General features: G+C 39.9%; 1 protein-coding gene across 2 annotated transcripts in view; it reads right to left on the bottom strand.

Moving 5' to 3' along the window:
• Positions 1-17,356, bottom strand: part of BRD10 (bromodomain containing 10) — a 258,411-nt gene that overhangs the window by 64,747 nt on the left and 176,308 nt on the right. For both annotated transcript variants that reach the window (XM_069240183.1, XM_069240190.1), the window contains one exon: positions 252-367. In XM_069240183.1, coding sequence (XP_069096284.1) covers positions 252-367 — 116 coding nt within the window. The remainder of the gene's footprint in view (positions 1-251; positions 368-17,356) is intronic.

Below are 17,356 nucleotides of genomic sequence, written 5' to 3'. Positions count from 1 at the left end.
CCTTCTGCCTAATATCAGAAACAGAGATTACGAAGTGGGGTCTGTTACAAGCTGACACTTCAAAAATATTTAAATTAATAATATACAACTCAAAGCATGTAAAGTTTCTTATTAATTCACTAGGCCTATTATGATGATTGTTGATCGCAACTAGCAAAATGGCTAAAGTGCTATCTAACTCATGGGTTTATTGTGAGAAACGTGAAGAGGCGCTAAGACTTTTGCACACATAAATCGAATTTATTTCTCACCTGTTTCTATGAAATGCTTTCATCAGCTTAGGCTCCCAAGGCAACAGTTCTTTTAGTAGTCGCTTCAAGGTACTATGCAATTCTCTCACTGTTTGCTTCCGCACAAAGGACTTTCCCTGAAATAAATATTACAAATATTTGTCACTGCATTACATGTAAAACCAACACTTATTACAACATGCAACGGGTGGAGCGGGGTCTTGCTGCAAAATAAATCTTGCCATTTGAATCATTTGAGTTCATGCCTCCAATACATGCCAATATGTTTAACTAACATGCTATTATCAAATGTTTCCTTCAAACATACTAACCCAACGCTAAAGTTGACTGCACACTATATAATTGCTCATCTGTTTTGTAACCACCTGCCATTGCTACCCGAATTTCAGTTGTAGAAAGTAGTAGTACTCTTTATTGGACGGATTAATTAAAGCCATTACAATATACAAATACAAAACACAGAATATACAAATCATATGCATAAGACTAAAAATCATTAGTAATAAAAAGAACAGCGGAAGGTTTAAAAGCATACAATTCTTTTTACAAGATGAATAATTTACAACAGCTTTAAAACAGATCCATAAACTTAACCAAGTTACAACTTAATCTAATATTATGCGCTTTAAATATTTGTATCAGAGTCTACCTGCAAGTCCTTATGTTAAATTCTTTGAAACAATTTCTTAATTTCGTACAGGCCTCTGAGAGTCCCGAACACATGCATACAGTAAGAAACAGTATCTCTTCTTCAAAACCACAAAGTTTGTACTTTGCATCAAGCCATGTTAATTTCCACCTAGGAAGAAAGTTTGTGCAGGCAAATTTCCCATCCTTTCCAACTCCAATTTCAAATGTAGGTAGAAACTGCTTATAAGATATTGCTGACAAGAAGGGATAGAGTATGAATTTAAAACAAGCCAGCTATGTGCTGTTTTAGCCAAGGTAAACTTAGCATTCAATTGTGAAACTCTTTCTATGCTCTAATTAACAACAGATAGGTAGTTCCACCAAGGGTTATTAGGTCTAGGTTTCGCAATCTCTTGCAATATATGATAATTCAGAGTATTAACTGCCCTTTTACAAAGTTTAATTAATTACCCTTTCCGAGCTAGTTGTTGAGAGACAAGGCCAAATTCCAGACAAAATTGAGATTATGTAGTGCACTTCAGCAGATTAAATACCCATTTAAATGCAGGAGCTTGTTTGGAATTGAATAACATTGCATCCTTCCCTCTACAATTTCAGATCCATATGTGAGTGATGGAAAAATGATACTACTCCTCACTTCAAAGTTGGGGGTCTAATGACGGGCAGCCTAAACGTTTTTGAAGTGTTGCAACTGCAAAAAACAGTGATCTAGGTTTTTATTTGATCACTTGCATATGTGCCAGAAAACAAACTTGGTTATGAAATGTAACTCCTACGTATAGTTAGCAACAGTTTCAAATTTCTTTTTCCGATAACATGTTGCAGGCTTTTTGAAGTGGTTTGTAAAAGACAGAACTTTAGTCTTTTTCATATTAATTCCCATTTATTTCCTTTTATAAATGTTGAAAAGGAAGTAATCATTCTCTAGAGACCAACGATGGTCTTACTTAGCAGCACAATGTCATCAGAAAATTGAAGACTTAAAACTGGATGAAAATGTACTCACAGAGGATTGCAGACGGATTCAGGAAGTGAGATGTTTAGATAGATCAGCGGTATACAGGCTAAATAACAAGAGCCAGAACGCAACCCATTTTTTTTTTTGTTTTACACCAACACTGGTCCAAATCTTTTTAGATATGGAAGTTCCATTGCCCAGCTTTACGATAACCCATGTACCTATATATTACATTTTGAATGCCTGAAGAAGAGATGGTGAGATATTATAGCCTTTAAGTTTTGCTCAGAGCCTTTGCACTGGAACCTTATCAAAGGCAGATTTTGTATCTCCAAAACAGGCGCGGAAGGTAAGTTTTTCAGCACGGAAATTCTCTATCAAGATGGCTAGAGCGCCAATGCCTGCCACAACCTTGTTGAAACCCCATCTGATTAATTGGTATGAGATTTAACTGTCCTGCCCATACCTGTAAATCCTTCAATAGTAATGATCATAAAAACTATCCTCTATGTCCATCAAGGCAATTAATCTATAATTGGCGTGATTCCCTGGGATAATACTCTTTAAAAATGGGTGCAGCACGGTCCAGCACCACAAATCAGGTATATTGCTCCCTGCAAGGAAATTATTATGTAATGGTGTCAAAATGTTTACACAGAACGATATCTCTTTTTTAAAAATGGGTGCAGGCAGGCCATTTAGAACAGGAGCAACATCCTGCCTGTACTTCCCAATAACCATGCATAATTGTTTATCATTGAAGGTAAAACCAGGACCTTCCTCCATATCAGTGCTGTTGACCTTTATTCCCAATAATGTGTGGTTTCAATATAATTTGTCGACATACTTAATCCAAGTTTCCGCACCGATGTTTGAGTTGTTACCTTGTTTATTGCTATATTATTTATAAGGCTCAACTATTTCTTAACAATCTTTAACCTACAGAAAAAGTGCAGTAAGGACCACATCTTATTTCAAGCCACCAGGTTAGCTTCCTAAATTGCTTTCTTATAGGAGGTTCTTAGATATCAAATTCACTGAGGCTGCGGCAATCTTTTCCCTGAATTCAATTTCTTTTTTTGGAGATTCAACGCTTTGGAGAACAACGGAGTCTGACTATTACGAAATGTTACATTTAGAGGTGGGCGAGTCAACAGATTTACATGGAGAGCCGAACCAGACCCAAGGAAAGGAGTGAGCAGGTACAGAAGCTTTTTGTCCTGCATACTGGATGTGTTGTTTTTATTCCACGTCCTTTTGCATTATGATAGGGGACATATTTATTATCTTATGAGTTGTTATACAAACAAATTGCGTTTTTGAAGAATGTTAAACCAGAGTTGGATGCTCCTTTTCACCGAAATAGTTGCGTTATCACATTTTCCAGTTGTTTTTTTTTTTGTCCAATCCCAGTGACACTGTATGAACAGCTTTTTCACTGGGCTGAACATGAGTAACAGGTTGGGCCCTTTGGCAGACTGTATCAAAATTGATGGTGATAAAAAAAAATATTATGGGCTTTAAGTTGTCTTTTCCGTTCACGTTTAGACAAAGGTTTGGGTGAGTTCTTTAAGGTTAAGTTTCAAAGTAATTACATCGACATTAGCATTTTCATCACTTTTACCCTTTACAGTCAAAGTTGTTGCAGACTTTAATAAGAGAACTTCCTCAAGCTCTAGTGGGTTGTGCACTTGCACCACAAGATTCCCTTGGTTCAGTTTCCGTAGGACAAGAATTTGTAGCACTGTGGGTTTTTAAAGTTTTTTTTAAAATGTTCTTCCTCTAATTTACATGGTGTTTAATCCATTGTCCCTAAGAGAGCAACAGATGTAATCATCTTTGATTGAAGCATCAACTAGAGCGGGCAATGTGCAATCTCCTCTACCATTGGTTTCAAGATATTTGGGAGGACTTCTAATTCCTAAATGTTTTTGTATGGTAGTTCATCTGTGGCTGACCCACTCAAGCCAGCTGTATTGCCTGAAAGAGAAGCGCTATAGTAACCATTTTCCATCTCTCATCGTTGAGCTGTCAAATAATTAGCCTGTTCCTGATCCTCATTTAAACTTTCTTTTGTAGCTTACAAGATTACGTATTTTGGAAATTGGTCAAATTCCTATTCCCTGATTCCATTAAGGAGTGAAAGAAATATTTGTCTAATATAACAGGAACATTTTATATTGCAAATATGTCTTTGCATGTGGGGCCTTTGGACCAACAAGTTAAGCCCACAAACTAACTTTCTCTTCTGCATTTCGCCAATGCAGCGGCGGTATTGAAGTATTCTGAGTTGACCAGATAGCATTTTTCAGATTCTTCTGTCGTTATACTCTTATGTGACTGTAAAAATCTCAGATGACACATTATAAAATCTGTGTGGTTTCAAAGATTACTGGAGTAAGCTTGCACACTGAACTTAACCCCAGGGTCAAACTTGTGGAGTCCTGGGACCCGGGGGTGGGGGGTCAGGGGGCAGAGTTTTGGTGTTTTACTGTATTTTCTTGTATGTTTGTATTGCATTGTGCTCGTGCTGAGTAGCTATTAGTTCTGGATGTGGTAACGCTTTATTCACTCTGGTACAGATTTTCAAATTGGGGTATTCTGACTTTTTTGACGAAATGACAATACTATGCTGCTACCTGTACCAAGAATCTTTGTTTCTGTGTTATGGCTTTTATGTGCCATGCCAGGACTATAGAATGTTCCCTGATTTACTAATAGTACATCACCATTAGGATACATTATGGTCCTCCTCTGTATTTATTTCTTTCCCACACTACTTAACTTTCACATCCCCCTCTTTTGGGAATATACTCCTGGGAAATTGGTGCACGGACAGGAAGCACCAATTTGGCTCACGGATAGTTCCCTCCTTATCATGTTGTGTGTATAACTACGAGCGCATGTAGAGTTCCTCACTATCTGAATAACTGTGGATTCAGTCAACTTTGTCTATATTCTTTGATTGGGCCTGGAGTGTCAGGGGGGCATTAATCAATGATAGCAGCCAATTTATCTTTGTGAAGCAGGGGTAAGATACTTCTTGCACGCTGTACAACATATGCAGTAAAATACAATTTACGTACATTCAGAAGACTGTTGAAGTTAGCAGTTCATACTTAAAATAATATCAAGGGTCCAACCAGTTCAATAAAAAAACACTTACATCTTGGTGGATATGCACAAATAATTGTGCAGGTGAGCATTAAAAAGTGGCAACATAGTTTATATCTGGCACATACTCAGTGATTGACTGAAAGCAACATGCAAAAGCTTTTATCTTAACTTAAAAGTACACTGAATAATGCTAAGCCAATAGACGCATCTTCAATAATCCCATAAAAGTAAAATTAAAACCATTAAAGATATAGAAAGAACATATCCAGTTCACCAGTTTCAACGTTGCCCAAATAAAAACTTGTGTGTCTTTCTATAGCCATGAAAACAGTCAATATCAACAAGTCTGAAGCATCAATACCTTTCGTTCCTTTTCTATCATGCCCTCCATTATGTTTAGAACATGTGTTGGTGGCAGGAGCTTGCTTATATTAATCAGTTTCAGGCTCTCCAAAAGAAATGCACTGGTGTTATTAGTTTGCGGTTTCCCTGGGAAGATTAAAGAGCCTTTTATGTCCTTTCTTTAGACTGATACAATCAGACCCACTTCTGAAAAAATACACACCTTCTTGTAGAGAACCTACGTTTTTTTTTTAAAGGTAATGAGAGATCCTATGTGTGCTAAACACACTCGGCTCCCCCTGTCAGACCCCTGGGCATAATGTGGTCAGATATTTCAGAGGGCAAACTGCTCCAGATCCAGACTGAAGCTAGTTGGCAGCCATTAAGAAAGCTCATGCAGCCCTGCTGGCAAATTAGAACAAGCATTAAGTCCTAATTAAATGAGAGAAAAGAGCCTTTGGTTCTCCTATATAGTGCATCTATAAAATAAACAAGCATTTGCAATGCAATAAGTCTCGCATTTGCTTGAGTTCAAGCTATTGGTGTTGCAAATGCATAAGTGGACTTTCCTTGCCACATAAATTGCTAAACCCTGCTGCATATTTTGGTCCTCTCTGCCATGTAATTCCAGTGGCCTTGCATACGAGCTGAGGCCCCAAAGAATAATACATTTAGGAATAAGAAATTTAGGTGACTTAGCTAAATCTAGAGGTTTTGTGAAGCCACGTTTCTGTGATGAATAAAAGATGCTCCAAAATGAAATCTGAACCAGATTTGAAGGTATAGACCTTGCATTAGTGAGGTAGGAGGAGGGAGGGGCGAGAGTGAAAGGCCTGTGGCGAAGTGGAGTTAGCACAATAGATGGGTTGTGTAGTGACGGAGAATGGTGAGAAGCGCAATCCTTGCAAGAAAAGTCTTCAGGCAACATAAGGACAGCTGGGGCAGGCCTTTCCAGATAAGTGAGTCAAATCACTCCTTAATGGAGCCTTGTTAGAAGAGAAGCAGCTGAGGCCTTGAAAAACATTTTTGTTTTCACTCTTGGTTGGAGGTTTCTCCCTTTCAAGGTTTACAGTTTGAGAGGTGTGTGTGGCATATGCATGTGATGACAGTCGCATGGCACACATGACACATGGCCCGGGCCAGGCATCTGCTTGGCTTGTTAGGAATGTGGGCTCCGTCCCATTGTTCTGTGTTTAGATTCCATGCGCTCGGTGCACCACTGATTTCTGCACTGTTTCCCATTAGCAGTGACCCATGAGCCTCCACCCGTCTCCATTAAGGCTGATGTTAATCTCCTGCCGCCGAAAACGGGTCACAAAATAGAGCTAATTAAGCTGCAGCCCGCGAGCCAGGTGAGAACTTCGTCTCAATAGACAGCGCAACAGCCACATGTAAACATAAAGCGTGGCATGCCGCAACAATTTAAGGAGCTGGAATGCCTCATGCCCTCCACGGAAACCTGCTCGAACAGGGGGAAGGTGCGGTGCAAGGACTAGAGCTGCCGACCTTTGAACTGAGGACCCGCGTTTGAGTTATGGCGTTGGCTCAACATCACTTTATCTCCCTGTGCCTACAAAAAATTAATATGTCCTTGTATAATGTAGTTGGTACTTATGTAAACCCTTCAAAGTTAAAAAAGCAATTAAATAAATAAGTGGGCCTCTGCCCTTTCTCCCATCACTGGGGACCGAAAGCAGGCACACTCGGCACAGTGAGCCGACGAAAAGTAAACATGGCGAAGATTACAGCCTTATTTACAGTGAAACAAAGCTAGGCAGAGAACAAGAATGCTCTGCAAATAAAAACTGAAGCTTCCCCAAACACGAGCAGGAAATGAAAGAAAAAGAAATCCTCTAAAGAAGAGATAAACGGGACAAAGCGTAATTATACAGCTGTTGGTCCCTGCTCCCAAAGAGAAAAAGAGGAATTTAATTTCTAAATTACACTGAAATGAGCAAATTAAATGGCTTTAAGCCCAACATTATACTTAAAAGTATACAAGAATCTGTAAGCTTACACTCAACCTAAAAACGGAATGTGTGATGATTCAGAGTACTTTTAAGTTGTGAAGTAGTCCCTGGTGCATTGCAATGCAAGCACTAAATAGAAGAGGGAATAATACAAACAGCCAGCAGCATGACATGAGACACATACTCCTCTGGGCGGAGGCAACAGCCATTCAAATTATATTTTAAACAACTGGTAGTAATTCGTTTTGCAGACAGTTGTGCTGCTAAATCAGATTTAAAAAGAACGGAAGAACATTCCAACAGAACTACTCTACGTGGTCAGGAAAGCTACGAACTCCTTTTATAGACTGCTGATCTTCTCTTGCTCTTCCGAAGGAAGTGGCAGAAGGCCTGTGCAATTTCATTATTAAGAAATCTGGCAAAGAATCTCTTCTACTAGTTCACTTATACATTTTGCCCTGATTTAAGCCTCCTAAGCCCTGCCTTCGATACTACATAGTTTCGGTATCAACAAGTTGTGGCTGTGTATAAAAGGTGCGCACTTCCAGAGTTTCTATTGTCTTGGATGTCGAAAGTTCATGATGAGAAGTCTGATTTGAAGAAAGGGAGTGCTCAAGTGGTAGTACACCCAGCCACAGGGTGTGTAAGCTGTTACCTAAGCAAGGTCACAGTTCATATATGAAAAGAAGAAAACCACGCACACATCGCAGGCTCAAGGTGAAATCCATTTATTCATTGGTGATGTATCAGGACAAGAGTCCTCTGATCTCATGAAACACACTGGGTAAGTGGTTTGAAAGCACAGTACAATTTTCATGTTTGTGAAAAAACAGCTGACACGTGTTTCGTCATCATTGAGTTTTTCAAGGCTGTGAACATATACAAATAGGATGTATCAATCACAAGAATTGTAGATGCATAGAAATCAGATTGAATTTTACTGTTGGGCTGTGAAAAAAACCAAGGTTTCTGAGTTGGAAAGAGAAGCCCAGTATCATAGGGTGGTGTACTATAGATCTATCATGAGAGGAGAAGGGGAATACCACCTTCTACCCCTGTGTGTAGCAAAGCCACCCACAATCTGGTAAACAAAGTGTATGACAAGAAGAGGGGGAGAGTACCAGTGCAAGTGTGAATCCAAGAAATTAGCATGATAGAAACCAAAAAAGTGCCTTAAACCCAAAGAGAATAATATTGGGTTTAGTGTTCAAAGAATGGTGACCATCACCTACGTTTTATGTGGAGAACAAATCATATACGCCTAAAAAAGGTGTGGAAGAGGAAAAAGACGGACATACCTTTTTGAATATAGAGGTTATGATTATGTTTAAACGGACTCCAATTTTCAAGGACTGTAAGAATAAGTACAGATTGTGGCATGGATGTAATCAGAGTCCAGAGACCATGGTAAGTCTGGAAGGAAAAAATTAACAATGAGCCAGAACAAATAAAAGGGGGGGAAGGAGGAAAGAGGGCCTAGGTGTAATGATAGTGGCAACTATTTAAAAGAATTAAAAAGAAAAAAAATATTTCTTTTTTTTGTATATTATATTGAAATTCGGACTACAAATGTTGGTGTAGACCAATGAGAAAAAATATTTATAGTATGTTTTAGCACCGTCCATTTCAAGTATACTGGCTGATGAAGTTCTAGGGGCAAGTCAGCTAAATTATTATATGTGTTGAGGTTAATAAAGGTAGAGCTGAATACTGAGTAGAGGCAAAGCATAACGATCAAACGCCTCTGTAGAGCGTGAGCCCTTGTCAAAAACGCTGAATTCTCTTAGGCCGAAAGCGCGCTATATGTATTTTTGCGCCATAGTACGTGCAGAGAGAAGCCGTATTAAATTACACCTGTGTACTATCTCAAAGTGCAGAAACACGGGGAGATGTCAAGGCGCCCTGCCGCCATTGAGTCCGAGTGCAAAGTAATCAAAAAATAGCGGCGAACGCTGGGAAACCAAACGCGTGTCACCGTAAAGTGGTTAAATAAAGGGTATGTGTCCAAGTCCTCTTACCTCCAATCGGTCTATGCTTCTGTACCGTCTGTGTGTGGCGTCGCAAATAAAATGTGCGCCGACACACAGCTGGTATTTGTAGTGGGTAGAAGACCGAGAATAAAAAAAATCAAATAAATAAAGAACGGACTAGTAAAAGTCAGGAAATGAAGTCCGCCATCTTGGAGAGGGGAAAGGAACCCAAATCTATGTGAAAGTACGAAAGGGAAGTAGTGCATGTAGAAAGGCACAAGAGAAGAAACAAAACCCCGTAAAAGTTAAATAGAGTAAGTAAATAGAGAGAGAGAGAGAGCATATACCCACTGAGAAATAATGAACATGTGTAAATGGCAAATTTGTTATCTGAAATAATTTGTAAAAACAGAGAAGATCACGTTTGGAAACTTAAGCGAGGGCGTGTGACCAGAGACAAGTAATGGGCATGTGTAAATTGCAACCTTGTTATCAAAAAATATTTTGCAGACCAGAGATTATCATGTTTGACAATTAAAGAAGATTACTGAGGACATAGATGTTAACACAAATCAGCTCATAAGTGGTAAAATGACCTGCAGGTACAATACCAGCCCACCAGAGCCGGTGAAGATGAAACAAGCATAGCAAAGGAGTACTGCCATTCAACAGTTACGCGTAGGCACATTATGTTGAGAGGAGTCACAGATAATACATGTGGGCCATTACATTATACGAGTGACATTTAAAAAATCAGTGTATTATAACAGGTTAGTGGTCTATAAGAAGACATGGAGGTCTTTGTCAGAATTAAGCCCCTCCTCCACAGTGCGCAGTTTGACTATCCACCTGCTCTCCAGTTGTCTCAAGAAGAGAGTCTTGTTACCACCTTTTGGACACTTGCCTAAGGTGGCAATGCCATGTGTTTGTATGTGTAGTTTTTCTTGCAGAGGGTGTGCTGAGTTATGATGCACAGCAAAAGGGTAGTCCCTGTTGTTGTTTTTAATCGCCCGGATATGTTCTTGCAGTCTTTCTTTGAACGGTCTGATTGTACTACCGACATAGATTTTATTGCATAAACAAATGATGCAGTAAACAATGAACTTGGTGTTACAAATCATGAATTGCTTGATGGTATGGCATGGTTACGCCATGTTGTATCTGTCAAATTAAACTCATTTTTCCTCCATCCCATCCAAGCTGGGGATAATTTGGTGTTGGGTAATCTTCTCTTAAACAATTCAAACGGAGATTTTCCCGTGGTAGAATGTGGTGGAAACCGATAAGCAGTAATCCTTTTCAATAGTTCTGTTCGCCAATTCAAAGTGTTCACTTTTGCTAGCTGAATGCTCTCTTTGATATATTTGTTGAAACGTTCTACTGCACCATTCGTTTCAGGATGATATACAGCTGACCTTTTGTGTGTAATGCCACATCCCTTAAAAAATTCTACAAACATCGTTGAACAAAAGTGCGGACCATTATCAGATAACAATGACTTAGGGAAACCCTCTCTTCTGAAAATCTCTTCCAGAAAGCTTATCATACTATAAGAAGAGACATCTCGTACATTTTTAACCTCCACCCACCTGGAATATAAGTCAATCAATACAATCAAGTATGGGGTAGAATGTTCGCCTGATAAGGGACCGACAATATCTATCGCAACTTCATCCCAGGGTTTACTCGGTAGATTCCTACAATGCATCGGTGCATTACGAGTTTTCAAAATCTTGTCACTCCGTGAACATTGTATGCAATCTCTGACCACTCGCTCTGCTTCCAGATCCATGCCAGGCCACCAAAAGTTTGCTCTTAAATTCTCCTTAGTTTTGACAATACCTAAATGGCCTTCATGAGCTTGATCCATAACCCTCTTCCTCAAAACACTTGGCGGGATCAGCCTAGTACCCCTCAATAACATACCACTTTCCACAGCCAATTAATCTTTTATCAAACCCCACACCTTACCAAGGGTACTAAATTTCCCATCTTCTAACGCTACGCAGATCTCACTCAGTTCAACATCCTCCTTCAATGCCTCTTTCCACTCCTGCTCAGTTATTGCACCATACATAATCTCACTCACGTTACAGAAAACTTCACAAACATCACCCTCCTGCAAAGATAAACCATCTTTCTCACCCTCCATAGCGTCCTCCCTCACTAATCTGGACAGACAATCTGCACTCGCATTCAATGAGCCTGGTAAATACTCCACCCTAAATTTGAAGTCTTGTAGACCGATAACCCACCTCCTAATCCTTGCAGAAATGCAATTTAAACCTTTACTGCCAAAAACTTCCACCAAAGGTTTGTGGTCTGATAACACCAGAAATTCTGCGCCCCACACAAACTGTCTAAACTTCCTAAGAGCCCAGAAGATAGCCAATGACTCCCTTTCTACCACAGAGTAATTTTTCTCAGCACCATTCAATGCCTTAGATGCACAGGCAATTATAATTTTCTTTCCTTTATTCTCCTGCATCAAAATAGCACCTAGCCCTTTCACACTGGCATCAGTGACTATGACAGTCGGTCTGTCTGGCTTAAATGCCTGTAAACATGGGGCATTATCCAATTCTTCCTTGATTAGGAAAAATTCCTTTTCACATTCGTTGTTCCACCGGAACTCTCTTTTTTTTAACAAGTCTCTCAAATTTACTGTTTTCTCTGATAAGTTTACTATGTATCTCCCATAATATTCTACCATTCCTAAAAATGAACTCACTTCCTCCTTGCTTTGAGGAGTCGTCAACTGTTTTATTGTCTTGACCAACTCAGGTTTAGGCTGTCCCAGATACTCAACTTCAGTTAGACCAAAATGACATTTCTTCCTCTTAAGAGTGAGACCAGCTTGGCTTAAACATCCCAACACTAATTTCACCCGTCTCCAATGCTCTTCTGCTGACTCTGCATAAATCAACACATCATCTTGATAACATTTTACACCACACACTCCTTTTAAAATTTTGTGCATGATACGTTGAAACACAGAAGCTGCGGAAACCAGCCCAAACGGCATCCTTTTGAATTTAAAAGCACCAAAAGGTGTAATGAACGCAGTCAACTCTTGAGAACACTCTTCCAATTCTACCTGGTGGTACGCTGAGGTTAAATCCAGCGTGGAAAAATACTTCGCTCCCCCAAGCGTGGACACAATTTCCTCAATATTTGGAAGAGGAAATTTGTCGACTACCACCTCTTTGTTCAAGGCTCTAAGGTCCACACATAACCTGATCTCTCCATTACTCTTTCTTGCCACTACAATGGGCGCCAACCACTCCGTTGCTTCCACCTCCTCAATTATGTCCAAATCCTGTAACTTCTTAAGCTTATTCATAACTGGTTCTTGTACAGCTAGTGGAATTCTCCTCACCTTCACTATTATCGGAATGGCACCAGTCTTGAGCTTAATTTTATGTTTGTAACCTCTTAAACATCCTAAATCCTCTGAGAAAACCTCAGGAAATTTAGCGACCAAATTATTTTCTTCACTCTCCACACTCTGCACTTGTACTTGTGGTTGTGCATTGGGATTTAACACCACTCCCAACAATCTTTGATGTGTCCAATTTAAGAGATTATCACCCTGACTAGACACATAAATCTTCCCAATCAAATGTCTCCCTTTCAACTCAAGACGTCCCTCAAAATACCCTAACATTTTTATCGGTTGTCCCCCATAACCACCGGGACACACATCCATTTTCCGTAACACACTCTTCCTCCTTGATATGAGATCATAACTCTTCTTAGAAATTATTGTCAAATGTGAACAGGAATCAAATCTCATCAATAAATCAACATCTTCCACTCTCACTATCTCACTGGGATGCTCACCACACTCTGAGTTTTCACTTGAAAAATCGCCTCCTGGGATACCTCCTTGACTTCTTTTAACATGTTACTATTGCTACACTTCTTCTTTTTGTTACGACAACATTTAAAATAGTGTCCCTTTCTCCCACACCCATTGCATATTACATTTAATGCTGGGCAATTTCTCGCGTTAGCCTTATGTCCGACTTTCCCACACCGAAAACACTCCCCTTTAAATTTTGAAAACTCCTCTTTCTTTTTTTTCCGCCCCAAATTCTTTGACTTTCACCTCACAAACCACCTCTTCAACCTTTGTACACTCTCCACTCACAACTTTATTTCCACTTAGCTCCTTAACACACTTTAACATATGTTCCACCCTCTTTGCCACTATAACCACCTCCTCTAATGGTGGTTCATCTTTTAACCACAGCTCCTCCCTAATTTTGTCGCTACAACACTTCAATACAAATTGGTCTCTAATTCTTTCGTCCACCAATATACCAAACTTACACGACGCTGCCAGCTTCCTTAAATTGGTTATGGATTCCTCTACCGACTCGTCCTTTCCTTGCTCTCTTTTCCCAAAATAATATCTCTCCATTATTGTACTTACTCTAGGTACATAATGTTTGTCCATTTTTTTAATACACACCTCATATTCATTCAAATTTCTGGACTCTTCAGCACTTAACTCTGGTAAATTTTCAAGTACCTCCTGTCCCTCACCTCCTAAACAATGCATTAATAATGCATGCTTCCTCTATGCACTCAGAGTCGGTCCACACATTCTCGCATAATGAGCAAACATTTTCTTCCACTTAGTCCAAGGATATGTGGGATCTCCTGGACTACTTAAAAAAAACAGAGGGGGTGTTACATTCTGCATTATAATTCCTATTTGTACTACAGTCACAATCTAGAAATGTACTCCTGTAAGTGACGTTCTTCCGCTGGTCCTGAAGTCCCTTCTTCTTGATGCACAAGATCTTACTTCCGGTGTGCCTGTCACCGCACACTTTGTATGACAGGCAAATTAACTTAGCTCAGGTGTGCCTATCACCGATCCAGCAGGCGGTCCAATCACAATGTCATTTTATATACAAGTTTAGTACTGTAAGAATCCTGAATTCCCGTTTTAATCCTTTAGTTTTCCTTTTTTTTCCCTTTAAAACAAGTTCACCTCATGAATACATTCAGAAAATTCCTCCCCTTTAAGACTGTGACTCAAATATCCCTTTAAGCTGAAAGGCACTTTCCTTGGTGGCAATCCCTTTAAGTAAAACTCTTTCTGACAATCCCTTTAAGGAAAATACAGGAAGCCACGCCTTCTGTGAATCAAACAGTTTCTATTCCATGTTAAAACAGCCTTACTTGGAACCGGAACCACCCGATATCAAGGATCGAGACATGGAGAAGTTTCACTTCCAGGTAAGCGAGCCTTTAGCAGCAGACATTTCCAATGTTATTATGAGCCAAAACGATGTTGAATAAGTGAGCCTTTAGCAGCAGACATTTAAATGTTAGTATGAGAGCCAAAACGATGTTGTGGCGACAGCCATCCTCGTCGCCAATGTGAAGATCCGTTCCCTCGTCAAATAAACATGCAAGGCAATGCTGATTTTATGTTATCTTCTTTATTCTCTGTCGCCCCAGCCATCCGCTTCCTCAACCGTCAAACCGTCTTCCCCGGTTTCGCGTCTCAAGAAAACTGCGCTCTCTCCGATCACCACAGAGATAGCACGCGCTGTTCTCTTGAAGCGCAAACATCACAATCTACAATTCTTGTGATTGATACATCCTATTTGTATATGTTCACAGCCTTGAAAAAGTCAATGATGACGAAACAAGTGTCAGCTGTTTTTTCACAAACGTGAAAATTGTACTGTGCTTTCAAACCACTTACCCAGTGTGTTTCATGAGATCAGAAGACTCTTGTCCTGATACATCACCAAGGAATAAATGGATTTCACCTTGAGCCTGCGATGTGCCATGGTTTTCTTCTTTTCCTACATAGTTTCGGTATTTGCATTCTCTCCCACACTTACATTACAACTGTTTATCAACAAGACCATCTTTAAAGGAATTGTATCCGATTGTCCATAAAGTGGCCGATGCCCCAGTAAAAAAAGAAAAAAAAACAAAAGCCTTGATCCTTCATGGTTAAATTACTTAAAAACATTGATAATATGCTGTACAGTGGAACAGACTTACCCAAGTTAAAAAAAATGTGCCTTAGCAAGTATAAAAAGATTGTAAATGTTAGGCACTTGAGGACATTCTGGTCAACTTGTTGTGCTGAAGCACAGGTTTTCACTTATTTCTTCAGTGATCTTTCAAAGTATGACTCGCCTGCATCTTTCATTTATTAATGGGTCACATGCAGTCAATCTGGTTGAGAAGTGAGGATGCAGATATTTCGGCTTTGTTTCCCAGAATATAGGGGGTCTGCTCTGATAAATCAACACAGCCCCAAAGGCTGCTAGGACATGCAGCAATGGTCTAGGAATAACTTGGTGGAGACACTGTGGTTCAGACTGCAGCTGCGATACAGATACAGTGTAGACAAGAAGCATCATTGCCTATCCTGGCCAGTCATGGACTATGAGCGAGCAAAACTCAGATCAAAATGGCTGGCATACTGGACATGAGAGGCCAACATCATAGGCAGGAGGCTGCAAAGATTGTCCCAAAATGGAAGCCCACAGAGAGTCAATTGAGAGAAATGGATGCAGGAAGGACTTAAGGAAACCAGCCTATCCTCTCCAATAGCGCCTAACAACATCTGAGGAATGTGGTTGCAGGCAAGATCAACCACTGCGGCATTGCTGGGTGCAGGGACAGTGCCACAGAAATGTTCTTGCAGTACAGAGGATGTAAAGAGTTCAATGAGATTGGCACTCCACCTTTTATTCTTAAGCACTCTTGGTTTTTATTACTGATAGCACTATCTGTGTAAGAGGGAGTCACATGGTAGTACTGCTACGCTGGCAAAGAGTTAATGGAAGAGTGTTCCAGAGACAGATATTGCACTACTTGCACTTCAGGGCTAAGTACCTTTGAAGTACCTTTACAGGATCCATAGAGATATTCACCCTTCTTGAGAAACTAAGAGGGAGAGGGCCAATAGAGGCTATAATAGAGCAGACACTTGAGAAATGTAAGAAGGGAAAAGGACAATATAGGTTAAACATAGCATATAGATGCCTGGAAGAGGACCTGGGCCTTGGTAAAACCACGGCAAACACAATCACTGACCAATATGTCCATTCCTCCAAATTGCATAGCCCATCATCAATTTTGGGCGCTTTTAGTTGGTGAGATTTTTCAAGCCAGCACAAACATTAGCTGTGTATAAATTCTGCAGTTTACAAAGTGCCTAGTTAAGGGGAATATATTGGCACTGCTCTATTAAAGTGGGGTTGGAAATGCCATCTGTAATGGGCTGCACAATTTAAACTACATATGCTACATATATTGCAGAACTCTGGAGTGAATCTGTATAATTGTTGGTTAAAGTTAGATTTATGACTATCTATTTAGTTCTCAAGTATCTGTAACTTGTGCAGGGATTTAAACTGGCATTTAAACTGGCATCAAAAGGTAACAGCTCATTCAGCTGCCCAAGGTTCAGAATTAAATTGTCTCAGGCAAGTGTAATGGGTCCATGGTCAGTAACTTCACACATTCCATTAATTTTCTATTAAACCATCTTGTTTGTAAAAGTAGGTGGTTTAATTTGTTTATGTCTATACCTCGCTGGGGTCCCATTAACTGGACCTTTAGCCATGTGTGTTGGATCTCAGACAATGTTTTGGGCTCTTTGTGTTGGAAAGCAGTGCACCCTGTTTTAATATGCTATGTAAACAACTGAACAAGTGTTAAGGAGGATCTTATTACCTAAAGGCGGACGCACTACTGCCTAATAGGAAGCAGGTGGAAGTGAGCGACTCCTCAAAACTGTCTACAATGTGAATACAAACATCAAAGAAAGACTTAAGACAGTCAGTATGTGAAAACTGTGCCGACCTTTTAATAGTCACAGAGTAGAATTGCAAATAGCATGATTCGAAGGTGCGGAATGAAAGCATTTGCCTAGCTGTGTTTCCCCTTTGCCTGTATGCTTGTAAACCTAACCCCATTTGTTTACTAGGTGCATGTTAAAAAAAATAATGAAGTGTTCTGACTTGACAAATCTTCTGACTTGATCAGGACAGCTCGTTTGGAGGTCTAGTTTCCACCATACTACACTTGTGCAAAAGTTGCATGTTGAAA

The sequence above is a fragment of the Pleurodeles waltl genome, chromosome 1_2 (genome assembly GCF_031143425.1).
Source record: "Pleurodeles waltl isolate 20211129_DDA chromosome 1_2, aPleWal1.hap1.20221129, whole genome shotgun sequence".
Taxonomy (NCBI): Eukaryota; Metazoa; Chordata; class Amphibia; order Caudata; family Salamandridae; genus Pleurodeles; species Pleurodeles waltl.
Note: the sequence above shows the minus strand (reverse complement) of the source record. Positions and strands in the feature narration are given on the sequence as shown.